Genomic DNA, 27,016 nt, shown 5'->3' on the forward strand with positions numbered 1-27,016 from the left:
GACAGCAGCACACCGATTCACGTTCTGGTGCAAGCTCCTCATCTCACCCTGGCCCAGCACACTGAACCGTAGCTCTGTCCTACAGCTCTGTCCTACAGCTCGAAGTCAAGAACTCCTCCCCCAGGGCATGTACCCAGGAGTGGAACTGCTGAGCTGCAGGACAGGACTCAGAATGCAGCTGTTGCAGAGCTATCTGCCAAGTACACCAACTTGTATTTGTATGTCTCCTGGCCACTTGGGGTTCCTTTTTTCTGAACTGTTAACAGGTTCTGACAAATTTTCTATTTTGACTTATCTAAGAAATACATCTGTAGATAGTTACTATCCAGATATTTCAGCTATAATATACACATGTTTGACAATTCTTGCTTTCCACAAAACCATGCAATAGAACAGGACTTCTGAGAGAAAACTATGTTCAAGGTTCACCACTGAAACAATGCAACTTTGTACCTAGAACAAAGATGTGTGTGTTCCAAATAAATAAAATACCATGTCAACAGAGGAAGATAAAAGCAAAGGCACAACATTCGAGCAGAGCTACGGAGTGGGCAAGCAGTTCCAAAATGCAGCCCATGCCTAACTGGCTGTAGGACGTTCAGTGAACGGGCATCCCTGCAGTGTCTTCCTTGGCTGGCTCCCATACGCGCTTTCATCTGATGGAGCAAACATTAACGTGCTGACCACCAGTGTCTGATCCCAGAGGACCATGCCATCCATCCATTAGCCGTCACCATTTTCCCATTTACCAATGGCAAGGAACTAACTGCATTATAGAAAGTTGCTAAAAAGAGGATTCTTTCAGACACCAAACCTTTGCTATTACGTATATTTAAAAAAAAAACTCTCGGTCTGAGGTCTAGTTTTTTACTTTTTCAAAATATAATGATACAAGAAAGTTTCAAATTTTAACGTAGTCAAATTTATCAACTTTTCTGTTAAATTTTTATTGAGGGAGGCTATCTTAGCACCCCCCACACTTCCTTACCATGAGGTCAAGAACATTTTGTTTCATTCATTTTAACACTTTAAATTTTGGTTTCAGTAGGTACATGTTTAGCCCATCTGGAACTGATTTCTTATTTCAAATGTAAAGTACGAATTCAATTGTTTTTCCGTATCAATCACCAATCGATCCCAGTACCATTCATTGAATAGTTCATTCTTTCCCTACTACCACTGTACTAATACCTCTGGTCAATCCATTTTTTTTTCATTTATTTAACAAACACATAGCATCTCTCATGTGCTAGTACTTTCTAAAATTTAACTCATTTAAAACCTCTTAATAACTTTGAGGTTGATATTATTGCTCCATTTTAACTAAGGGAGGGAAAAACTAAATAAGTAACCTGACCAAGACTATAGTGAACTGTGGAGGGCCTGGGATTTCCATCTTGGGGGTCTTGGCTCCCAAGAGCCTGCCCTCTTGACTCCCGTGCTGTGCTGTCTCACAGATACCTGAGTGTTCATGCACTTGACTCCGTCCCACTGGCCCACCTTTGTCCTTCCATTCTGTCTGAATCGTCTTATCATGAATTTGCATACTTGGAATTTCCAAGTCCCCCTGGCATGGTTTTCTTCTTCATGAGTGCCTAGGACTGCTCTTGGTCCTTTACTCTTTGGTCATAAATGTATTTCAGAATCCACTTGTCAAGCTACATGAACAAGATTAGTTGAGATTTGACTGGGACAGTATTTATTGTTGTTATAGTACAACTTATATATTTTAAATGGACAAAAAATTAGTATAATTTACAGTATCTTAAGACAAACTGCCTTTGAATGAGAGCTTCCTCTCCAGTACTTTGAAGTCTATGAGATATATTTGGAAAAGCTACTGTGGAAAATGAAGACGGCTTGAATTGAATGGGGGAGAGAGAGGCCTGTTGTCTTCCTTTCTGATTAATTGCAGTGACACTGTCTTTGGGGCGGCTGAGGGAGTTTGGTGTTTTCTTTAGACGTCATTAGGTGCCGAAGCCCTCGCAGACTACTCTGCTGCTATATGAACTTGGCCGGTTTGCTAGCACTGACGGGCTCTCCACCGCTCCATGAGAACTGTGAATGCTATTCATATCACTTTTGTTACAAATCTTACAAAGGGGGCTGCTCCTGGGTATTTGGGTCCACATTCTATCTTAAGGCTACACATTTGGTTTTCGTAAATTGTCCAAGCCCGTGGTGGCTGCCACCTTGCATCACCGTCACCCTAGGAGGGTACTAACCGTACAGATTAATTGGGGTGAGCTGGTATCTTTATGACACCGAATCTTCCCATCATAATACAGTATACCTCCACATTGATGGTAGATCTTCTACAACATTTTTCAATGAAGTTTTAAAATCTTGAATAACTTTTATAGGATTTACTTACAACATACTTTCCTGCTGTTGCAGTTTCTGTTGGTGTTAATGTTTTCATTCTTTAACAGATATTATATATTTGTTTTTCTTATTGAGACATGAATACAACTGATTTTCTTAAGTTGAACTCATATCTGGCAACCCAGCTAAAATCTTATTCATTTTAATAATTTCTCTAGTATTTATTCTTTGCATTTGTTTTAAAATCGTTACAACTGTAAGTACAGAATTTTACTGAAAGTTTCCCCACATTTACTGAGTTAACATGGTCTTTCTCCTCTGTTCATGTGAATCACGTATAAATGTTCTAATCTTATAGTATCTTCACATTCCCACCACAAGTCTAACTTGGTCATGAGGCCTTATGTTAGAAATAGAGGGATGAATTTGGTTTTTGTACTTTTGCATTTGTGTTCATAAATGAAACTGCCTTCTAATTCCCTGTCTTGTCTTTGTCTGATTTTGGCAGTTTTATACCAGTCTCCTAAAGTAAGCGGGAGAGCCTTCCACCTTCCCTCCTTTGGGGGAGTTTATAACTGTTAACACGGTGTCCTCGGTGTCCGGCAGAGCCTCCTGTCGGACTGTCTCTCTAGGCCTGTTTGTAGGTGTCTGAGTTAAAAAAAATGATTGTTTCAGGGTGAATCTTAATAACCACTTGTAATAGTTATTAGTTGATTCAGGGTTCATAATTTTTTAATAACATTTTCAAGGAAATTGCTCATTTTGTTTCAATTTTTAAAGAATATAAACTTTTTCATAGGAATTTCCAAACAATTTTAATTTCTGCTCTGTCTCAAGTTATGCATCCCCTTTCATCCCTGAACTGTTTATTTTCTGGAGACAATCCTGCCAAAGGCTTTTTTCTTTTCAAAGAACCAACTTTTGACATTGTTAGTCTCATCTCTAGTATACAATTTTTAAAATTTCATTATTTTCTTTTCTGATCTTTATTTTTTCCTTCCATTTTCACTATGTTTATTCTGTGATTTTTCTAGTTTCTTAAGGACATGGCTTAAAAAAGATTTCATTTATTTACTTTTAGAGAGAAAGGAAGGGAGGGAGAAAGGGAGAGAAACATCCACGTGTGGCTACCCGTTGCATGCCCCCTACTGGGGACCTGGTCTGCAATCCAGGCGTGTGCCCTGACTGGGAATCACACTGGCAGCCCCTACGATTCACAGGCCGGTACTCAAACCACTGAGCCACACCAGCCAGGGCAGGAGACAGCTGTCTTCCCACTCTAACACATACCTTCCCAGGGTCACTCTGGGAAAATGTCAAAAAGGTTTTCTGTATTATTCAGTTCCATCTATTTTCTAAGTTCCATTATGATTTCTCCTCTGACCCACATTACTTAAAAGTATGTGTAAAGATTATCTTTTATTACTGATATGTAGTGCTAGTTAGGTAACATCTTTCTGTGTGACAACAATTCTCTATAGTTTGCTAAGACTCCCTTTACAGCTAGTAAACAACCCATTTTCATAAGACTTCATGTGTGCTTGACAAGAAAATGCACTCTCCAGCTGCTGGGTGCAGACACACACACATCCAGCCGGTAGGTCAAGCATGTTAACTGTATTCACTCTTTCTAGGTCTTCACATGTTTTGTGTGTCTGCTGGACTGAATGTGAAATGCTGAAATGTCCCACTATCACGACGTATTGGTAATTTTTCTGACGTTTCTACAAATATTTTACTTTGAGACTATGTTCTTAGGTACACAGAAACTGGAATTTTATATACGTTTATCATCATATCATACTAACAATACTTTTTGCTACAAAGTTTGTATTGTCTGATACTAATGTAACTTTGTCAGTTTTCTTTCAGTTAATATTTGTTTAGATAGTTATCTATCCCTTTACTTTCCTACTTTTTCTACATCTTTATATTTAAGTATGTTGCTTATTAACAGCATATCCCAATCTTTCTATTTGATTTCAATTGGTGAGTATGTCCTATTTAGATTTATTATAATCACTATACTGGATTCACTTTTATTTTATTTTTTTTACCATTTCTCGTTCTTCTCTATGCTTTCTCTACCCCTACTTTTATATCAAGTTCCACCTTATTTCTTTTGTTGGTTTGTAAGTCAATGTTCTATTCTTTTTGTGATTAACTTAAAAACTTTTTTAGTTAACATTTTTCTGTGTTGCTCTGAAACCAAAAACACTTCATGGGAAGCCAGGTGGGCCGTGGAGCCAGACAGACACGGCTGGAGCCTCGGCTCTCCCACTTACTACCTGGGTGACCTCAGAGAGATTTCGTTACCGGGCCGCCCCAGCTTATCTCCCATGGGAAATAAAATTGTTACAAGGCTTACATGGAATAAATAACCTATTTAGGAGCCACGAACAATACGTGGGTCACAGTAAATGCTGAACAAATGATAGATTCTTGGATATAAACAATATAGGCTTAAATCTTTGTTCTAATAGGGGAAAAAAAGGACATTATTTTTTAAGAAATGGGCGGGGGTGGTCAATGAAGAAGAAACCTGTTCAGCCCTAACTACAACGTTTGAAACCTTGAGGAAGCTGAGTGGTTGTCTTACTCCGCCGTCACCTCGGTCTCGGCGCAAAGAGGAACTCACCCTTTGTGGTAGATGCACAGGCAGGGCAGCCGTGCTATGGTGTCTCCCTGCTGCAAGTCTTCCAGGCAAATTGCACACTCCCCAGCATCTTTACTCAGGACATCCTCTGGGGAGAGAGAGAACGAATTCAGGACAATACAATGGAAAGAGCTACTATGTGAGTGCTCATTTACTGAGTGGTCACTGGCATATTTTGTCTGAAATATATAAGACTCAGCACACGTATTTGAAATACTGTTCATGTATCAGTGAATAATGTTTAGCTTTACTTATAGACAATGTCTCTCGTTTCCATTTCCATTTCACTGAGGTATACAGTAAAAGCCAGAACAGGATAGAATCTCCAACTTGCAAAGGACTTTGCTATAAAACTGTATCAGTAAGTCAGCTGTCATTTGGAATTCATTTCCCTTCTCCTACTAATCAATATTAATTTGATGCTCGAGATAGTTTTTAAAAGTTTAGAGTGCATTGTAGCTGAAAAGATATAAAAATAGTTTTATAATTTTTAAAATTCTAAAAGAACACAATTAGATAAGTTAGAAAAATCACCCTGAAGGTAGGGCTTTTAAAAAATACCTGCCTAACTTCAAGAAAATGCCAAGATAGATCAAAGCTTCTGTGCAGGTTCTGAAAGGCACTTCAGAACCAGGAGACTTCGGACACTGGACGCAAAGACTCTTCTCAACCACCTTCCGTGCCAATGCGGACCCTGCCGCGCGGCAGGCAGAACAGCATCCACCGGGAGGGCCTGACCGAGTCCTTTAAGCAGTGTCTAAGCGGTGAGACGCTTCATAGAGCGAAAATTGCTTTAAAAATAAAAATATTCTCTCGATTTATGTTTTACACTGAACGTTTAATCTAAGTTATACTTTATTAATGTTAAACTTTAATTTTTAAAGTATCTTGCCTAAAATGGAGTGCGTGCACCAGATATGCTTTGCTGGCTCTTTCTAAGTGAGAAGAAGTAAAACATGCCATTGCCGAAGACTAGGGAAACCCGAGGAGTGCGCATTCTCAGGAAGTTCACAGAATGCTAAAGCAGGAACATGCAGCGTGAATTTATACCGCACATAAGTAAATTACTGTTTGGAGGAATAAAACGCAAGTTAAAGGGGAAAGACTGCACCAATCTCTACCTAAGCGCTGAAAGACAGAGCAAGGTAAGGGAGTTTCCAGAAATAAAGTATCTGTACTATAAAACCCAACAAATTTAGTTGTGCACATAACTGTAATAGCTCCCTGTAGAAAAATACTTTCTGTAAGTACTCCCCCTTCAGTGACTCATTTTGAGACAGCACATTAAGAGGACACACGGCCTCCAGTTGGTCTGGAGGGAGAAGGTGCCAGCAGATGATTTACTGGTAAGGCCAGCAGGGTAACAGGGAGACCGCCACAGAACAGGACAGGCCTCGGCAAGGAGGAGTTATGCGTTTGGGATTTAGGAAATACGGTTGAGGTGATTCTGGCCGACTCCTGAGTAGTTCGTTCACAAGCTGAAATGCCATAACCAGAGACTCGGCTAGAAAAAGACTTCCGGACAAGTAAAGCTGGTGCATGGGAAACTCTGTTTATTATCGCCTCCCTCAAGTATCCTCCCCCCTTCTTCTATTCCTAACCCTGGAGGCTCCACCCGCTACCCCAACTCCAAACCCACCCCAGCCCCAAGTCTTGCCTCCTCTTGACCTCCATTTTTTCTTTTGGATAGCTTTCCACGAGAGAGAACCAGTTTAAGGCAAAGCACCTAGCCAGTGATAAAGGTAACTGGTGTGTGGGGACCCACAAAATAAAGGCCACCCTAGTGGCCCCACCGATGTCACAAACCTCACCCTAAGTCAGCCCTGCAGGTGTGGGGAACAGCTCGCTGTGGACGACACCTAACACCAGCACAGGCCTCCGCCTCCGTGGCAGCCATCCCACCCACCCTAGAGCACAGGACCCGCCAGCCTACCGCCTAGCAACCATGTCCTTTCTTGTCATGTCTGGTAACACCCTGCAAAGCCCGCTCTCGCCCCCGGTCCCTCAGGTAGTGCTAGGTAGGCAGTGGACACCCAGTCCCCGGGCTGATTTCCAGTGAATGAAAACACGAAACTAGTCATTAAATTGTTTCAGATGCGACACCAGGGTAACAGTCGGGAGAACCAACCGAAGGTCGTCTAAAGGAGACATTAACGTCTGCAACACCAAATACGGCCATCTGTTCTCACCATCTAGACTTTCTCACTGCGGGGATACGCATACCACTCTGTCAACTCCAAAAAAATCAACCATCACTTATTTTCATCAAGCCTAAGACATTCAGTGATTATCCATTAGTTTTACATACCACCAAGTAAGGGGGAAAATGCCTCTATTAAATTATGGTTCAAATCAATTTGTAAAAACACATCTCATTTATCAAAGTATGAAAAAGAAGCATGTCTTAGAATTGATGGAATAGGGTATCACATTTTCTAGGTCTGGAATACATTAACAGTGCACTGAGGTTTAAGTCAAAATGAAGTATAAAAGTCTCAAATATCATAAATTAGGAAAATGAGATAGACCAGCTTTTAAGAAAGAAAAATTATTGCCTCTTTTGCCATGTAAGTCCATATTACAGATTCTTAACACCAACCGAAAATAAGTGGAAACCCACTAAGTACAGGCTTCTGAAGGCAACCATCTGACCACACTTCTAAGTTGACCTATGACTATCAAGTTTCATCTCTTTACTGCAATAGCTTTTAAAAAAAATCTGTGAGTTGGGAAAACTTTAATATCTTAACAGGCCTGATTTTATCCTATTTACAAGAGAACTTATTTACAGTACAACAAAGATCAATCCAATTTGCATAAAATTCACAGAGTAGTATCTATTTGAATGGTATATTTTGGAAAAAAATATATAATGTTATATACTTTGCAGGCACTAAGTTTAAAAAAAAGTCTTAGTTTAATCTAGAATGCCATATTAAAGTCAGTCATTTCAATCACTAGCTCCCTAAGTGCTGGTAATGAAAAATCATCAGGAACGTAGTTTCCGTGGTAAGAAAGGTTCGCCAGAACATCCAAGAACAGCCCAAACACGTTGACCTCCACACAGAAGCAGCCCAGGACTCACTGCAAGTAGTTTCTAGGGATGTGCTCTTTACTCAGGAAATTATAAGCCAATGGTGACATACCACCCTGTTCAGACGTTACCATTTTGATACGCAACTCTGAGTGAAAGGGCAGGTCACTCTCACTGCAAAGCCTCACAGTTTTTCTCACTGCCTCAAATAGCAAGTGCTGAATATTCAAATTTGAAAGTCTAAACTCCAACAGAATCTGCTTTTGCATTTTTGAAAATATTCACTACGCAGTGTGACTCACTGTTGCCTACCTGGGCGTTTCAGAGTGCTCACTCAGCTCTGCTACCCGGCCATGGCACTGTCTTTTCACTCAGTTTTGAGCTTAGTAATGTGATATATTCCAAGTTAAATATGGCCTGGAAATACCACTAAACCAGGACACTGGAGCATCGTCAAGACAGCTGAGGAAAGATTATTAAAAATCTTTAGCCAATTGACATGGCTGTTAAGTGTTCACAGAGATGTTGCCTGTAGGTGGCAGGGCCAACGCCCGAGGACCTGGCACAGTGAGAACAGGCTACTAAGCAGCCAAAACTGACTGATATGAGGGAAGCAGAAGGGGAGCACTAACAGATTCGACTTCCATAGCCGGCCAGTCTGGGGCTCCCCTCGCCACCAGCACTGACCAAACGGAGAGACACTCAAGACTCGGGAAACGAAACTGCTGCTTTTTCAAAAGTGTTGATGATGATCTATCTAAATATCTGGAACAATAAAAGTTAAATTAGTTATTAGTCTCATTCCTTGTCTTATTCACATGGTCTAGGCATTAATTTTGATATACTGCAAGAGGAAAAGAAAAAGGATTCCTGGAAGAGAGCAACGATTTTCAAACCAGAGGTGGGCACCAGAATCACTCCAGTGTGCATTATGTCTCTGTAGGAAAAAAAAAATCACATATCCCTGGGCCCATCCCTTAGAGACCCTGAAATCCACACCTGCCTGAGAAACACAACTACTATCAAGGGACCAGCACACTGAAGTAGAAAGACCATAAGATTTAAAATGGAAAACGTAATATGAATTTCCATTCTCAATATTGGTTAGCTAGGCAACCTCAACATTGGTTAGCTAGGCAACCTCAAAGTGTTGGTTAACCTTGAGTTTCCTTTTACTCTTCTTTAACATAATAAAGGTACTCAAACATTATGGAGATGAAATTTTAAAGAATTATGTGAAATCTATGTTAAAAAACACTATATACAATATTAGTTTTTATTATCATGATCAGAAAACACTTTATAGACTGCTCCCAAAACAAAGCCGATCATTTCTTTCTCTCCTCGCTCTGGTACTGCAGTTGTTTCAACTCTACAGAAAGTCATCAACAGCCCCTTGGCCCCCGGAAGCTCCTACAGGCTACTACCCCTGACCTAGCCACTTCCAGGGGCCAGTTGTAAGGGACAGGGCAGGAACAGCTCCAATCAAATGACACTGCCCAACTAACGTGAATGCTCTGGCGTCCTTCTATATTTGTAACTATTATAAACGTCCACTTTGCTATATGCTTTTAGACATATTGAAGTCTTTTAAGTTGTTTTAAGTTATGAGGTAACTAATATTACCTCCATTTTACAGATAGGCACATTTGGGCTCAAAGAAGTAACTTACAAGAAGTTACTAAACTAGTTAAGTCCTGGGGTCAGAACTCAAATTTAGACTAAGTACTTGGCTTTTTTATATTTCATGGGATTTCACTGTGAAATTACATAAATAGTGAAGAAAATGAACGGTTTCAGGCAACTTTAAGTTAGAAATACTCAAGGTGGGCCTGACTACCATCATCTGGAGGCAACGGCTCAAGACTAGCCATGTGCTTCATCTCTACCTGGAGTTACTACACTGTTGTAACAACTGGTGTCAGAAACGAGCTCACTCATTACTGACACCTTCCTCCCACTGGACAGGGGAACAGCGCTGTCCAGCAGAACTTTCTATGGCAACAGAGACAGTCTCTCATCTGTGCTGTCCAAAACGGAAGCTGTAAGCCCCAAAGGAGCTTGTGCAACTGAGGAGCTAAATTCTAAATTCTATTTAATTTTAGTAAAATATAAAACTGTGAAATACAGATAAAGAACATACATTTATATACTAATTAAAAACTTCTGTAAATTGATATTTTACTTGTGCCTCAAGCTCTTAATTTGCATTGCCCAAAGAAATTACTTAAAATTCAAGCAGCCAAATATGCAAAATGAAAATATTTAGCAAGTACAAGCACATATCCATCAAGGTATTGCAGATCGAGACACATGAAAAAAAGCAGACAGCCAAAATCCTTTTGAGGGGCAGGGGTGGGGGGAGAAAAACAACGAATAAAACCAAATTTGTTAGAGGCAGCCAAGAAAACTCCATGCGAAAATTTCATAATCATCACAACGCTATTTTCAGATCAAGCATCCAAACAGGTATATGATCTTTTCAGCAAAATACAATGCCAAGCACCACTGTGGATCAGGCATTTTACCTGAAGACTTATTTTTTGTTCTTGGACCCTCAATGATAGCAGCAGAAAACAAAAGCAGCTGAAATGAGAAATAATCCCTAGAAAAATCAAGAATTAAAAAAATTCACAACATTAGTAAGAAGCAATTACTCAAAGTATGGAAAACTGGGGCTTGCAAGGTTTATTAATAAATACTTTCAGATATAAAGTTATCTCTAATGAATTTAAAAGAAGTTAACATTAATATTCTAGATTACAGATGCATGAGCTGTTACTGCATTTCAGGGGAAATAGGGGAGGGATTTAGAGGAACATATATAAAGGACACATGGACAACAACTGAGAAGGGTGGAAATGGGAGGGGGGAGCACGGGGGTGGGATGGGATGGGAGTAATAGACAGAAAACTGTACTTGCAAAATAATTAAATAAAAAAATTTTAAAAAATACACCGAGGAGAATTAGAAATGACATTTTAACATGGGAAATTGTCATTTTCACTGTAAGACATACCAATAAAAACCTGGGACAATCGTTCCTTGAACTGCCTAAAACTCAAAGCTCCTCGTCAGTGTCAGCTTTTGTAACTTTTTGAGAAACCAATTTTTGTTCTGATTTCAGTAGGAATTACTATACTAGCGCCCTCTGCCTAGATGCCATTTACAATGACTGCACCAGCGTTTTCTTTAGTTTAAATGTAACTTAGAATTGAGAAAACACAGAGCTACTTTCCATCTGCATTGTTAGAAACTTAAAGAAACACTAACTCCACATTTATACATTAGGTTTCTTGGGGTTTTGTTCCTAATTTACCCGAAGAAGCTAGCTCAGGATTAAGTATTTTATAAAATTAGACACCTAACAAGCTGCACAAAGTCATACAAAGCACCTAAGAAATTATTACACTATGAAATTATTCCCCGATCTTCAAATCAAATTAACTTCCCTACCTCCCCTCTTTGTCACAAATCAACAGTAAACCAAAAATTAAAACCAATTACAAACACTGATACCAAACCATAAAAAGGTATTTTATTAAATGAGCTGCACACATTAAAAAGAAAAAAAATGGAATTGCTAAATCTATAATAAAATACATATCAAACTAAAGTTTCAGGTACATTTTCATTTTGAATCACTGCAGAAAAAAACAGCTGTCCAAAAAAAAAAAGCTGCATGTGGGGTCCAATGACCACAGAAAAGGAACCAGGCAATCTGGATCATACATGATGCAGCCTTCCCCCCATAAAAAAAAGGAGGGGGGGGGAGACAGAAGAGAAAGGGAGGGAGGGAGGGGGAGGCAGGGGAAAAAAAGAAAAGAGAAAAAAAGAAAGGAAAAGTGTTATTGACAGTTCTAAGTTCAAATTTCAACTGTTCACGTTATTCAGAAATGTAACGGGAATAACAATACACACCTCATATGGCCGCGGTAAGAATTAAGTTAGATTATACCTGCTACATATCTAGCACTGTACTTGGCAAGGAGCAGGTTTGTTCTGAAGACTAGTTACATGATTACTGGCAAGAAAGAACTCTTCCTCGGACTGTACTTTCTGCCACCTAAACACAAGGTGAAATCTGCAGGCTCCAACTGGCTCTTGAGATTGTGAAAATGCACTGAGACATTAATGCACATGAACGGCCGCCTGATGCAAAAAGGCCAGGTTTGAACTCTGCACAAACCTCTGTGAGCCTCATTTTCTTCAGATAAATTGAAGGTCATAATACCTGTATCTCACATGGTCTTTAATATTGATGAATAAAAATAAAACAGCTAATGCATGTGAAAATACTTAAAGGTTCTATTAGCTGAATATAACAAATAATTTACCTACAGCATTACTGAAGCGAAGTGAAAAACATCAACTCAAACCATACTCTAGCATGCCACAATGCATGGTCATTATCCTGCTGTGTCAGAACCGTCACTGGGTGTGTGAACCTAGAGTCTGTCATTTTGTTAGGAAAACGTTGAGCAGTGTTCCAACGTGTGTGTTACCGCTTCTGCTGATCAGGCTAAAGCGTAAAGGTCTTTCTCTTCTGCCGCCACCTGATCTGTGAGAAAACCAGCAGGCCGAGCAATAAATATTGTACAAGGGTCGCAAACTCGAATGCCTAAATGGGGATTGCCGGGAAACAGTCAAGAAGTAGCTCATCTCTGAAAAAGTACTTTACAAGAACAACAACAGTTGTGACAATAAATGCTAACTGAACTTGGCCTTGGCTTTAGGCAAGTGTGGCAAACTGTCGCACTCAGTCGTGTTAAAGGGTCGTTATAAATTTAAAGGAGTTAGCTGCAGTTAGGTTTTAGGTGCAATTTCTCATTTTCAAAATAGTGACTCAAAAACCATGTGTGATACTGTGTAAGCCAAACAAAAAAATGTCTGTGAGCTGGGTGCGGCCAATACTTTGCAATCTCCATATTAAAGAAACAAGAGTAAATTCTCTGAGGGCAGGGAACCTGGTAGGTTTTGCTTATTCCACAGAGCAGCACAGTATATTACACACAGTCAATGCTAAACACATACTGTTTGAACAGCTAATGAAGCAGGAGATCCCAGGGACTGGAGAAAACACAGAACAAAAACTGAACAGCCAATAAACAGAGAAGGTGCCCCAACACCAGGGGGTGGCTGCTCCAGTGACTTGGGCACTTTGTCTGCTGCCTGGTGACTCAGCTGAGTTGGGACCTACTTTTTAGTGGATTAACTTCTTTATCCAAGAGGTTCTCATCAGCCAATCAACCAGAGAGCTCTGAATACATGCCGAGTTTGCCCACAAATAATTACAGGTTGACTAGTATGTATGGATAACATATTAAAAGCATGTGTGCACAGGAAAGAGATTTAAAATGTCCACCGCTGAAATAATAATGCAAATTATGAAACTCAACTCTACCTGGGAAAAGCAAGAAACTGAGACAGTAGCTCTATATTAACGGAGATCTTTCTGGATTCCCTGCACCCTGCCAATAGATTACTGAAAAAACTGTGCCTAATTGCTGGATCCTGGAGACTCTGAATCTAGACTCATCTGAAACTCCATGTAATGAAACCATATGAAAATAAAGACAGTGCAAGTGTGAAACGTTTTTTGTTTTGCCAAACTGTTGTAAGGAGAAAGAAAACAGATTTGGAAGAGTTTCTTTCTTTTCAACAGGCCAACTCCAAGTCTCCCAATCCTCAAGCTGCCCAGGAGTCAGCAGGACCTGAGGGAATCCCACTGGGACAAGGGCAGAGACCCCAGGAAGAAGCCCCGAGTTGGGCTGAGGACAGAACTCCCCCTGCCTGCCAGAACTAGGAAGCTTCTTTCCTCACCTTCAAAAATAAATAAATAAAGCCCAAGTGTGAGCCAAGCAAATGCCCACTGGGCTCACAAATTATCTTGCATCCTATCTTCTTTTTGAGAAAGAAGTAACAGTGTGATCTACATGCATGTTGAGAGATTCTACAGCTGCTAACATTATGTAACAGAAAGGTTATAAGCTAAGCACTCAGCAGTGTGATTAAAGGTGAATCATGGTGAAAGGTTAAAATGGCATCTACTATATATAAAGTCACAATGTATGGGAAGGAGGGATGACTTTATAAATAAAAGCTCCCAGAACCAAAATATATCATTTTAAATTAAATATTTCAGAGAAAGGTAAAAAGAAAGGTCATTGCAGAAAACTGTATTAATAACCTAGAATAAGTATCATGTAAGCAATCGCAAACAACCCCCCAAAATCAAAGGCCACAGAGGACAAATTCAAGAGCTCTAACACTGAAATTACAAGGAACACACACACACACACACACACACATGCACGCACACACACGTGCACGCATAAGGGAACAGGGACATAATAATCAAAGAAATACTAGAAAAAAAATTCCTGAACTGACTTAAGGACTTGAACTTTAGACTACAGGGGCTAACAAAGTCTCAAGCAAGACTAATCAGAGACAGGAGTAGGGTGGAGAAACACTGAAGTAGATGCACCCTAGGAAAAATAGAATTTCTAATATTTTTTAATGAAAAAAAAAATCAACCTATGGAAAGAATGGGTAACTTAAAATTTAAAAAAACAATGAGACCCAGCCAGACTGCTCATCTGTAAGACTAGGAAAGCCACAGAGCAGAACAGTTTTACAGACTTTAAGGATAAAAAGTAGCTCAAATAAAAATATCCTATATTCAGCCAAGATAATATTCATTTTGTCTGAAAACAGACAAAAGCATTTGAGTATCCAATAGCTCATTAAGTATACCATCCATGAAGGCTTTCTAAGAAAATTATTCATGGAGATGCTTCCAAAAAAGGAAAATTAAAATAACAAAAACATCAATCTATACAAGGAGATAAATGAATTGTATAAAAACAGCAGTGAGCAATAATACATGTACAAGTAAAATGTAACTCTAAACAGACAAAACTGTGACTATGGGTTCTGAAACAGAAGTGGTGTGCTGCCGGCGAGAGCTTCATAATGTAGAGTATTAAGTCTAAAGTACTTCATAATACCCCAGAGTTGGAGATAGAGGATGAGGAGGGTAGGAGAAGGAAATGAACAAGAAGGGTATATTAGGAAGGAGGACACAAAGGAAACCTCTAATTTTAACAGAATAAAGTAGAAATATAGGTTTAAAGATATATACTAATGTAAAGTAACCAACAGAGAAATTAAAAGATGCACAGTAAAAGTTCTCAATTAATTTAGAAAAAAGGGAGAGCAACACGATCTATTCACAGAAGACTGGGTAAGAACGAAGTAAAATAATCACAAGTTAAGAGAAAGAACAAAGCCAAATTTACCAGCTACAATATAAACGTCACCTATGTATACTGACTAGTGCAACAGATCATATATCCACTATCCAGCCACAACAAATAAACTTATTTGCCATGAACTTAAAAAAAATAAATAGGGAAACACAGGAAAGCAACTGTCCTAGAGCACATGCAAAGACATAAGAACTCAGGATTGAAGATAAAAAACAGAGGAGAAAAAAAAAACTACCATAAAATAAAGGTGAATCTGGAGAAGCACAAGAAAGAACAGACATTCCTGAAATAGGAGCCCTGGGGTTTCAAAATCAAGAAAAATAAGAATTAAAGGAAAAACATCATCTATTGAAGACCAGAAAACGAGAGCCAACTAGATTATCTATAGTCAAAAATAAAATTCAAGAAAATGCTATAGAAACAAAAGCAGATCAGATCTATATATTCAAAGGGCACAATGAGTCCTAGAAAAAACTAAGCATGAAGAATCAACCCTATTTAAAATACATCCTAGCACATGATGGTCATAAAAAAATAAGAGTTCTTTGGGCACCTGGGCAAACGGCAGTCAGTTCTAAAAGGAAGGCGAACCAGGTTGGTCTTGCCTTCTCAACAGTAGCATTTTACAGTAAAAGATTAGAAGAATGATTTTAATATTTTCAAGTAAAAAAAAAAGTATAGCCCGGAGATTTCATATGAAATCAACTACTACTCAAAACACACACATGCACAGACAAGCAATAATTACACATGCAAGAAATCTAAGGCACTGTTTCCCATGCGTTGCTCTCAAAAGATTTACATAAGCATGAATTTCAGCGAACTGAGAGATGCCTGGAAAAAAACTAAAGCTAAACCCATTTAAAACACAAGTGGTAAAAACAAATGTCACTCGTAACAGTAACAAAACTATAAAATACCAGACATAAACTTAGCAAGTTTAACACTAAAGAGCTAGTTCTCAATGGATCAAAACAAAAGCAGAGACAAATCATGTTCTTTGATTGGCAAACCGAAAACCTTAAATAAAAACAGCACTATGCAAAAAACAGTGTACATCTTTCTTAGTGATTCACAAGTCAATAAAGGATAAAGCACAGAGTCCAGTTGAGTTCCATGTTAATGAATAATAAATCATACATTACACGCACTCCCCTGTACTCTGCATATAATGAACATAAAATGTCTGAGGTTATAGAGAGTAAGACTACATAATAGGAGCCCTAAGAGACTTCCACAATAAACCCAATAAAATTAACTCACATTTCCCCTCTAAAACCTAGGGAAGAGAAAATTACAGCCTTTTGCTGCTGAGGCATATAAGAATAGCTCTCACCACCCTAAATCCTTTTCATCCACTCTTGGAATTAATGTTGATAATAAACTAAGATTACATATTTCAAATTAAACACCCGCCACATACAGTATGTTCCAGTATGTCCTTGGGGGTATTTACAATCAGAAAGCACATATGGCACATGAGAAAAATTTGGAAGCAAATTCTTTTACATCACAACAGATGGGAGCATTAATATTCTTTAATACTGAAGAAATGGTTTGCCTCTTAGCATTAAATCTCCAGGTTAAACTTTTACTCTTCTGTATGATGTACTGATTGACTGATGCACTGAGATATATTTATTTTATACTTTAGGTGGTAACCCAATACTACGCTGTACTAATTTGGCTGCTCAGATTGGTTACTTTGACTTCTGTGTCCCTTGACATAACCTCATCCTCCTGGGTTTGAGCCCCTCCCTGCCATCAGACACCACAGCACGGCAGGCTGTTTATTCTCTGCTGCAGCCCTGGAATCGGCCCTTTCCCCTAGGAGCCCTGGTTCTAGCAGACAATGGTATTTAAAAACCAAGAACTGAGTGTTGAAGATTTTTTCCAGTTATAAATAGGTCTTCCATACTAAAAAAAGCATCTCAAGGAAAGGCCTAGGAACCGAGGTGAATGCTGAGGAGTACAGTTCAGAGGAATTAAGGTAAAAGTAACTAATCCAGGAGGTGCTGAGGGATCAAGAACCCTGGAGACCTCAAAATCAATTTAGCAGAAAATGGAAAAAATTGAGTAAAACGTAAATGCTAACTATTTAGATGGCAAAGGAGTAAGACTATCTAGAATATTTTCCTTTACTATGTTTAGTCTTACCTTACCTTACCACAGTGTGAAACTGTTAAGAGTTAACTACAACTCTCCAAAAGGCAGAGCCTACCCTGACACCAAACCACCCAGCGGCTGGGAGAGTCTCCCCAGGCCCACTCTGGTCCAGGCCAACCCAGAGTAGTGTCGTAAATGACCAGGGCCAAGGTGACTGATGGGGGAGGAGCAAAGGCACTTAAAAAGTTATGCAAGAAATAAATGATCCCTGAACATATATTCACCAGTCATTTCTTTAATGGTCCTCTCTAAAATCTATCTTGAACTCAACCAAGTATTCAACAGCCCTCTGCAAAATCCCTACCCCTCTCTGAGAAAACTCTTTAAAAAAAATCACATTCCTTAGTTTTCACATATGCAAAGATCAACATCCTTGGCATACTGTTTAGAGTAGCCAGGTGCTCTCATACACTCTCCGTACCGCAAAGTGAGTCTCTCCACTGCTAACCCTCAAATCACAGGTGACCCCTGCCCGGCCCCAATTCCAGCAATCACTAAACCCAGGTCTCCCCTGCTAATGCCACGCCCCCACCACGAGAGCTGCTTCCTCCCCCCAGCACATCACTCGCCATGTGAAGCACCATACCATTTGCCAAACTGTAAAGAAATTCTCTCCCTTAGACACATTTCCACACATGAATCTAAGATTAATCTCCCAAATCCCAAACAATTTATTAAAAACTTTCTAACCCACACTATACCTGCCTTGTTGTTATTTCTAAACACCACTTCTTTCCAAATGTTATTAATCCTTTCAAGGTCTAGATTAAATGCCTGAAAAGACTGATTTATCTTTCACTAGATATAAAATACTTTGTAAAAGGGCAAAACTGTTGACTAACATGGGCCTTCCTAGGTTTCTTACATACAGAAACCATAAAAGTGAGATAACTTTGAAAACACATTTTATTAGTACCTGTATTAGAATTCCTTTAAAATGAGAGTCAGTCACTATCACATCTTGACCAAAATAAGAACTGTGACGGGGAAACACCCTTTTCCCTTGCAGGATGGCGAGGCTGGCTCACTTGGTTTTGTGCACTCCTCTGAAAGTCCCCTTAAGGTCTCTGTTTTATTTCTCCTGATTTCTTAAAATCAAAAAAGCTTACTTGGAATGTTGGAATAAGAAAATGTTATTCAAAGTGATACAAGGATAAAAAGTGAAGGTGATTATAAAGATCTATGAAATGTTGAGACAACCTAAGAATCAGTAAATAAAAAAAAACCTTCCTTCTCAAATTGTATTAACGCAATCATAAATTAAATCTGAAACCTGCTCCATGTTTTAGACTCCTCCTACTTCCTTCTCCTTGAACTACGTCTTTCAATTTCAATTCCTATTCTATGTATCTTCTTCTATAATAAGCCGCAGGAAAAACTGCACCTCAGCATAAACATTTATCTATGTATAGTAAGCTTTTTACAGTACTTCTATTCCTATACAAAATATAGAATGATCTATGCTTCTACAAAGATTAAGCAATCTGCTGATCATCAAATTTAAACTTCAGATTTCAGCTGTGTAGGTAGCTTATAAAAAGTTGTTGCTTATAACAACAACTGTGTAGGTAGCTTATAAAAAGTTGTTGCTTATAACAACAACTGTGTAGGTAGCTTATAAAAAGTTGTTGTTACTTGTTGCTTATAAAAAGTAGGAAACTATTTTTGCACTAAATTGCAGCTCTAAATGGTTACATCATATGAGAGAGCAAGTAGTTTTCTATTTCTCCACATTTTACAGAAACTATTATTGCCAGGTAAAATGTTCAGACACCAAATTTGGAATTAAACCATGATCTTTTAAACTAAAATATTTAAAAACAGATTTGTTAGCTTGTTGAACATGGCACCTATTACGTGTTTACCTTTCAAATTCAGAAGCAGTATTTCCTAATGGCTGTAGTAGATTTCACTGGTTAGCACTCACTACCTACAGAAATGATGTATGATTTCTCATCTGATTCTCACAATAACTTCATGAAGACAGGCACCGTTTCTAGTAGTAAAGTTACAGGAGAGGAAATCAAGGTCAAGGTTACACAGACATTAAGTTACAGAACAGAGAGCCGAACCCAGCAAGCTGAATTCCAAGTCCGTATTTTGTACAAACCACTGTTGTTCTTCAAAAATTTTAAAATGCAAATGGGTGTTTTTGAGTAGCTGTGTTAACAGAAGGACAGTAAAATTGGTTTCAGTGCCGTAAATGTATAATTCTGGTAACTGGATAAGACTAACTATGGTAAAGTTTCTTCTTATGACCATTTCTGATCCATTACCCTTGTAAACACAAACTCATTTTTTACTACTTTTTCTTATTCTCCCTCTTATTACGATTTTAATGATTTGAAAATAAACATTATCTATGGTGTTAAAGTTCTTCGGGTGCTAATTCTAATCACATCTGCTAACTCTCATGCCTAATATATTTCTAAATTTTCATCACAAGTTCACTTTTAATAGAAATAACTATTTTTTCTGTAGAAATCCATGTGGATTTTAGAATAGTTTTGCTTTTGTTTTTGTTTTGCCAGCCTCTTCTAGGACACCATCTACTTTGAAATTTCCATAATATAGTATAAGGCAGCAGTCCCCAACCTTCTTGGTACCAGGGGCTGGTTTTGTGGGAGACAATTTTTCCATGGAAGCGGGGTTATGGTTTTCAGGATGATTCAAGCTTACCTCCTACTGTGCAGCCTGGTTCCTAACAGGCCTGGACTAGAACTGGTCCACTGCCCAGAAGTTGGGGACCCCTGGAAGCAATAGGACACTTTCCATTGCATTAATTTTTTTACTGCATGTTATGACAGCCAATTTATAGTACAAAAAAATCACTTCGCTTCAATGCCACCCCATAATGTATCTTTATGAAGTCCTTTAAAATGGCAGTCAGGAATCACTTTTAAGTTCAAACTCAACCACAGAAATCACCAATGCAAATAAATAAGCCAAGACATGAAATCAGGTAACAGAAATCTTCCATGGAAGGGCAAGTTCACAGAAACTCAGACGACAACTGCCTCCTTATTTTAAATCATGCTTGGTGGTTGTTGGCAACTTTTTTTAAAACCTCAATTCAAAGAGACGGGCCCATTCAGAAAGCATTCTGAATTCAGAAGCATTAAAGTGTGTGCACATGTGTGTGGGTGGGGAGTGGGGGGTGGGGATCAAATTTATAATTCAAAAGAAAAGCCAGAGAGTATCTAGAGAGGGAGAAAGTGTGTCCTGTCCCACAAACGCACTGCAAGGAGGGCCTGACACCGGGAACCTGTGTGCGCGCACACTGGAGTGGAGCTCCAGCTGCCTGCTGCAGGCTGTCCTCACACAGCCCACGAGCCAGGATCTGCTCCACTCACTTTCATTACAGAACAAGTTCCCAAATGACTCAATACAGGGGTGGGCAAAAGTAGGTTCACAGTTGTTAGTGCAAAAAAAAAACAAAAACTACAGCCAGTTCGATTTCCAGCCAGGCCACATGTCTGGGTTGCGTGCCAGAAGCAACCACACATCCATGTTTCTCTCCCTCTTTCGCCTTCCCTTCCCCTCTCTCTGAAAATAAATAAATATTTTTTAAAAATACAAAAATAATTATAATGCAAAATAAACTGTTTCACATACTCACAGCTGTAAACCTACATTTGCCCATCCCTGCATTTCTTCAAATAAGTTAATTTAACAGAGTAAGAGGCACATCTTACTTGCCCATACAGTTAGTTATTTCTTCCTGATGACTATGAAAAGGCTCTGCTTTGATTCACTACATGAGTTTATAATGGATTCTGAGAAGACACACGTATTTCAATTCACACCTCTTCCAGGTATATTCACACCTCTTCCAGGTGCACTCACACAAACAGTACCAACTATAAATAACACAAAGATTTCTTAACTACAAATCTCACTGCCCTCAATCACAGAAGTCTAAAATACAAATGGAACTTTACACCATGCAAAACATGCTATGATCCACTGAAGTTTAAAAACCAACAAAATCAAGACTAAGAACTTGCTGACACTATCTACCTCACTTTTGGTTTGTTCTGAAACACTTTAGAAAGTGAGGACCACGGAAATGGAGGGACCCAGCTCATAAAATGTATACCTTGTTCACAGACTGTACAACAAGTTACCTGGTCTGTACAATAAACAATGAGGTACACGGAAGAGGGCAATGTATGGGAAGCAGGCAGGCCCTGACTTAAGGGCAATCTACACAGATGAACACTCAGTGTGGCATTCTGAATTTTCTTCCATCCTGCCACAACACCGCCTGCAGCAGGTAGTGAGTCACAATCCCCCCCGCCCCCCCAATCATTTCCTGATGATCAGGTCAGGCCCCCTACCCGAACCTCTGCTGAGCCAGCTGCCTGCACCCTGAGAGCTGCCACCTAGTTGGTCTGTTTTCTTCCTCAGCTACTAGGACTTGGGTATTTAAATAAATTACAGGGTGTTTTTTGTTTTTAAAGGAAGTTGTGAGCTAGTTTGGAAACCAAACCAACACTCTGAATATCATCTCTGTGAGTATGAATCTGAAACTCCAAATTACCAATTTATATTCAAATTTCTGCAATTCATCTTCTGGAATTTTTTTTTAAAATTGTGTCTTGCTGCTTGTATTTTTTTTGCCTGTTTGTTTTAAAGATTTTATTTATTTATCTTTAGAGGGGAAGGGAAGGAGAGAAATATCAATGTATGGTTGCCACTCATGAGTCCCCTGCTGGGAACTGGCCTGCAACCCAGGCATGTGCCCTGACTGGGAATCGAACCACGATCGTGAGATTCGCAGGCCCGTGCTCAATCCAGTGCATCTTCTGGAATTTGACTATAAATATATCCAGCCTGAAAAGTCTAGGTCTCCTTGATAACTGTGAATATGTATACCACTAATTAATAAAAATATAACAAATAAAATTCAAAATTTCAGATCTAGCTACCTTAGATAAGTTACAAAAAATATAAATTAATAAGCATTATGCTGAGTAAAATTCTTGATTCAGTTGTTAAAAAAAGAGACCACAGACCAAAAATGGAGTCACTTGCATTAAGCCCCCAAGTCAGCAAATGAAGACGTGACGCCTCACCTAACCGCAGTGCCAGCCTCTTCCTGGCGCAGAGCCCATAACCAGTCAGTCTGAAACGGGCTGACCACACCAGGGAGCTGATCTGCCGGAACCACCCCTGCCTTCCCCGAAAGGAAGATGGCCTTGCCTGAAACTGTGCTCTGGTAACCACTTCCTCGTTCAGCCCCCTTTTACCTGTAAGAGTCTTTCACTTGATATTGCCCTTGTATCTGGCTAGAGGGAATGCTACCTGGCTCCTGAATCACTGAATGAAGCCAACTAGATCTTCAAACTTATTCAACTAAATTTTAACAATTAACACAATGTAGAGGCCCAGTCTCTATGACCATCTTTCTATGGGATCAACTTCTAGGAATTCAAATTTAAAGTTGTGAGGAGTCTAAGTGACTAAAAAGAGCCTGTCTCAAAGATTTTCTGACTCCCCCCTGTCCTAAACATTGTAATAATCCTAGATGCCTTGCCTAGCTGCAAAAGAGACTAATATTCACAGACTCATCATCTGTGACAGGTGACACGTGGGGACTGAAGGAGAGAATATGCTCTCCCAAATATGCCTCTGTGGCATAAGGGGTTATTCCAAGACGACTTAGAAAGAGCAGACACGGGAGAGGCTCTGAAACAGAGCAGAAGTTCCCTTATAAGTGAAATTTACATCTACGAAGGGAATCATTTGTAAGAGTGTTTCCCGGGCTGTACCAGAAACAGAAGGATGACTTCCAATCACAAGGGAAGCTTACTCAATGGAGAAAGCACCGACTAAAAGCAGCGTACCACACCCCTTATTTACTATGATTTCGCTGGCAAGCTCCCATAACTGGCCTCCCCAGCGTCTTTTTCTTCCCATCTTCTGGTGGAGATGATATGTACGCCTGCCTTCTAAACAATCTCAGAGATTTGCTCATTTTCCCCTGGTTATCGTACGTGTATCCTTGGGAATCTGTCCTCTAGCACCAGGGTCTCGCTGAGGTGGTGGGAGAATTCCCACAGGCCACCTCTCTAACCTGACTCGGAGCTCCCCTCCCTCCACCCAGAACTGGGCACTGTCCACTTTTGAAACTTCAAGAACCACGCATGATATTTATGAAGAAGCTGTTTTCTGCAATATTTATAGACAGTTTATTTTTAACAAATTAAAAATTTCAGACCACCTACTCCAAAGGGTAGGTAGCCATTCTTAAAAATGGCTGCAACTTCAGCTACTGTTTGCATTAAGTTTACTAACTTCTGAATTGGAATACTGTCAAATACTTAAAAACCTAAATCTTTGGTTTACAGTATCCCCAAGCAGAAGGTTATATTTTGGTTCTTTAAGATCCCAAATAAGTGATACAGTAGAAAATTTTAATGACTTTAGCACAGTTAAAGTAGGAAATTAGAAACTGCCAAATACTGACACATAAAAAGACTGTTTTCTTGATGTTATGCAAAAAGTAAATGTACAGGAGTCTAAGATTGTATGCAACTGCATTATATGGTCAAAGGAAATACATTTGTAGTCTCAAAGTTCAAGGCCAGAGTATGAAGATTTAAGGATATTTATTTCAAAGACACTTGTAACAAACATGATAATTATAAAGGGTGATGATAAGATAATGGAGTAAGAAACCAGCGCAATCACTTTTACCTCAAATTCGAGGTAAAATGCGAAGGTGTTTTAGGTCTGTGACTGGATTTCAGCTAGGTTATGCAAAGTAGCCCATTCGATTTCCTAGTGCAAAAAGGCTTGATGTAACCAACAGGCCCCTTTCCCAAAGGCACTTTTGTTCACGCACTGGAGAGGGAACGGGGAGGGCGCTCCATGGCCACCACCGCAGTGGCGCGGCCGGGGCACGGCCTGGTCAGAGAGACGTTCCTTTACCAATTTGCAAAAACGCTGCTCAAAGTAACAAGTTCATTTCAACGTTAAATTCTACTTCTCCCAACATTTTGCTTCAATGTAAGGAGAAACCTCAGATTAATTAAGCGCTAGTACGTTGATTAACCTTTGGACGATTCTGGGCTGTGGGAGCCACCTCTGCGTCGGTCACTGTTTCCTCCCAGGGGCCTACCCCCAGGTCTCATGCTTGAAAGGCACATCAAAACAGACTTCACATGTGAAGAAGCTGGAGTTTCTCATATGCTTTTGAAATCTGTCCTTCCAGTTATCTTTTTTAAAAATCTTTACCCATCCTCACCTGAGGACATTTTTGGTTTGTAGGCTGGTGCTCAATCCACTGAGCTATACCAGCCAGGGCTGAGGACATTTTTTTAAATTGCTTTCAGAGAGAGAAGAAGGGAAAGAAAGAAGCATCCACTGGTAGCCTCCTCTATGTGCCTGGACTGAGGATCGAACCTGCAACCTAGGCGTGTGCCCTGACTGGGAATCCAAACCACAACCTTTCAGTTACAGGAAAATGCTCCAACCACCTGAGCTACACCAGCCAAGGCAACTCATGAAGGTTTTTTTAAGAGTCTTATTTTTCCTTTATTTCATTTATCAAAAGTCAGGAGTGAACTATCTGACTTTTTTCCCCAAGTCTGGTTCAAAATGTACCGGAACTATACTGACACTCTTCCCCGGGTGTGGGGTATCTGGACACTGTGGTCCCTAGGAAACAAGGGCACAGCCTGAGCCCCAGGCCTAACTAAGAACACCAGCTGGCTTCCAGGTTCCTGGATGGTCCTCCCGGCCTTGTCAATTTTACCTGAAACATGAAATTCATAACATCTGAGGTAATTCTAATTTAAAACATTATTTTAAAGCACAGAACTTACCATTATAGGTTATTCTTGGCTTTGTTAAACACATCACAAGATGTAAATCCATTTCATCTGAGGGTACAAATTTTGAGCATACAGGGCACTTGAATCCTAAAAAGTAAAAGAAAGTCCTGTTAACTATTTTGAATATGCAACTATGACTTTTTAAAAAAGCAGGGAAGACAGAGAGCATTTTAAAGTTCAGTATTATACTTATTATGACACACTACTTACACAGAGTTACAACTTTAAGTTACAACTTAAAGTTAGGAAAGAGTTTGATTGTAGTATCCCATTTAAATCAGTCTATAAAGATCACCCCATTTCTAATAAAACAAGTTCGAATGAGAATTTGGTTCACTACAAAGCTCCCCTATTTCTAATGAATGGGTCCAATCATTCTCGTTTCTAATTTTTTTTACGTTAACCTCAACTTACGATGTTGCTGTAACGGCTCTGTACCCTGACTGCGTGTGGAAGTTACCTCCCAGCGCAGCGCAGTGTAATCTGTACCACAGGCTTTGCACCCAGATGGCGCCTCAGAAACCATTCTGCCCCACTGGCCTTTTAAAAATGTATCTGATGAAGAAAGGAAAGCCTTTCAGAGCAGCAACACCAGGTCTAGAATCTAAGACTGCCGACTTCTAGCACAGTGGCCTTGCTGCCACACGTACTGCTCAAGTCGCAATGCAAACGGAACAGTAGCATCCAACAGGGCGACTTCTCTCAATCCGGACACCTACCCAGTAGCTAGTTTCCTGCAACAGCCAACCCGCACTACTATTTGCCTAAAGTGCCCTATTCAAAACAAACTGGCATACTGAAGGAGAGACTGTGCCATGAACTGTCCTATCCCACCTGTTCCTTGCTCTTTCCCTGCTGTTCTTCTGCTCCCTCCCTCCCTGGACACCCCCCTAAGGTGCTGAACCTCTGATCCGAGACCTTTACAGTTTACCTAGGAACAATAATCAGAAGTGGTGCAAAGAGGTGATCTGAGCTAATGGTTTTTCTTAGAAGTGTGACTAAAAATGAGGAAGAGAGGACACTGGTCAGCTATAAAGGGCTGAAGCAAAAAAGTCACATGTGGGTAAGAGAGAGCCTGGAGCATCCCATCCTGGCTCATGTGTGGGCCAAACTCATGAGCGAGCAGAAACTCCCGGCAAACGGAGCACAAAGACATCTCGGGGCTGATGTGCAGAGGTGGGAAGGGCCTTGGAGACAACAGCTTGTAAGAAGGGCAGTGAAGAAGTCAGCCCCGCCAGCTGCCTCCGAGCCCGTGGCTCTCTCCAGCAGTCCACTGGGGCCCTGCAGACACTCACCTCCTGGCTGTGATGGGGGACTCACCACAACCGAGTGAGTCAGACTGGAGTGACTCTGAGAAAGAACTTTACACAAATCAGGGGAAGCTTTTGGCATGGGTACCTAATCCAGGTACACAACGTCCCAAGTAAAATAAATGATTTTGAACACTGCTTTTTCACACTGTATTAAAAGCATTCTAAAAAACTAAAAATTCAGGTGCTTCTTTGTTTTCTCTCTTTAGGCTTTATTTCTACGTTAAGATATCATCAGTCATCCCAGATGGCGAACACTCAAAAGTGTGACAGTGCACTGTTGGTGAGGCTGTGTGAGGAAGCAGCTACTTCATTCATTGTTAGTGTGAATGCCAACACTGTACAGAACTCCACAGAAAGGAATCTGGCAATACTGAGCTAGATTACATACGTATTTATCTTAGCAATCC

General features: G+C 39.9%; 1 protein-coding gene and 1 pseudogene across 1 annotated transcript in view; both read right to left on the reverse strand.

Annotated features, from left to right (window-relative positions):
- Positions 1-27,016, reverse strand: part of ZNRF2 (zinc and ring finger 2) — a 76,327-nt gene that overhangs the window by 10,804 nt on the left and 38,507 nt on the right. The window contains exons 2-3 of the mRNA XM_037041216.1: positions 25,288-25,383; positions 4,964-5,069 (exon numbers count right to left, since the gene is read on the reverse strand). Coding sequence (XP_036897111.1) covers positions 4,964-5,069; positions 25,288-25,383 — 202 coding nt within the window. The remainder of the gene's footprint in view (positions 1-4,963; positions 5,070-25,287; positions 25,384-27,016) is intronic.
- On the reverse strand, positions 1,906-3,465 carry LOC118983619 (ubiquitin-conjugating enzyme E2 variant 1-like; annotated as a pseudogene).

Source organism: Sturnira hondurensis, unplaced genomic scaffold (assembly GCF_014824575.4).
Source record: "Sturnira hondurensis isolate 20B ecotype Veracruz unplaced genomic scaffold, ASM1482457v3 Scaffold0002840, whole genome shotgun sequence".
In the NCBI taxonomy this organism is placed as follows: domain Eukaryota; kingdom Metazoa; phylum Chordata; class Mammalia; order Chiroptera; family Phyllostomidae; genus Sturnira; species Sturnira hondurensis.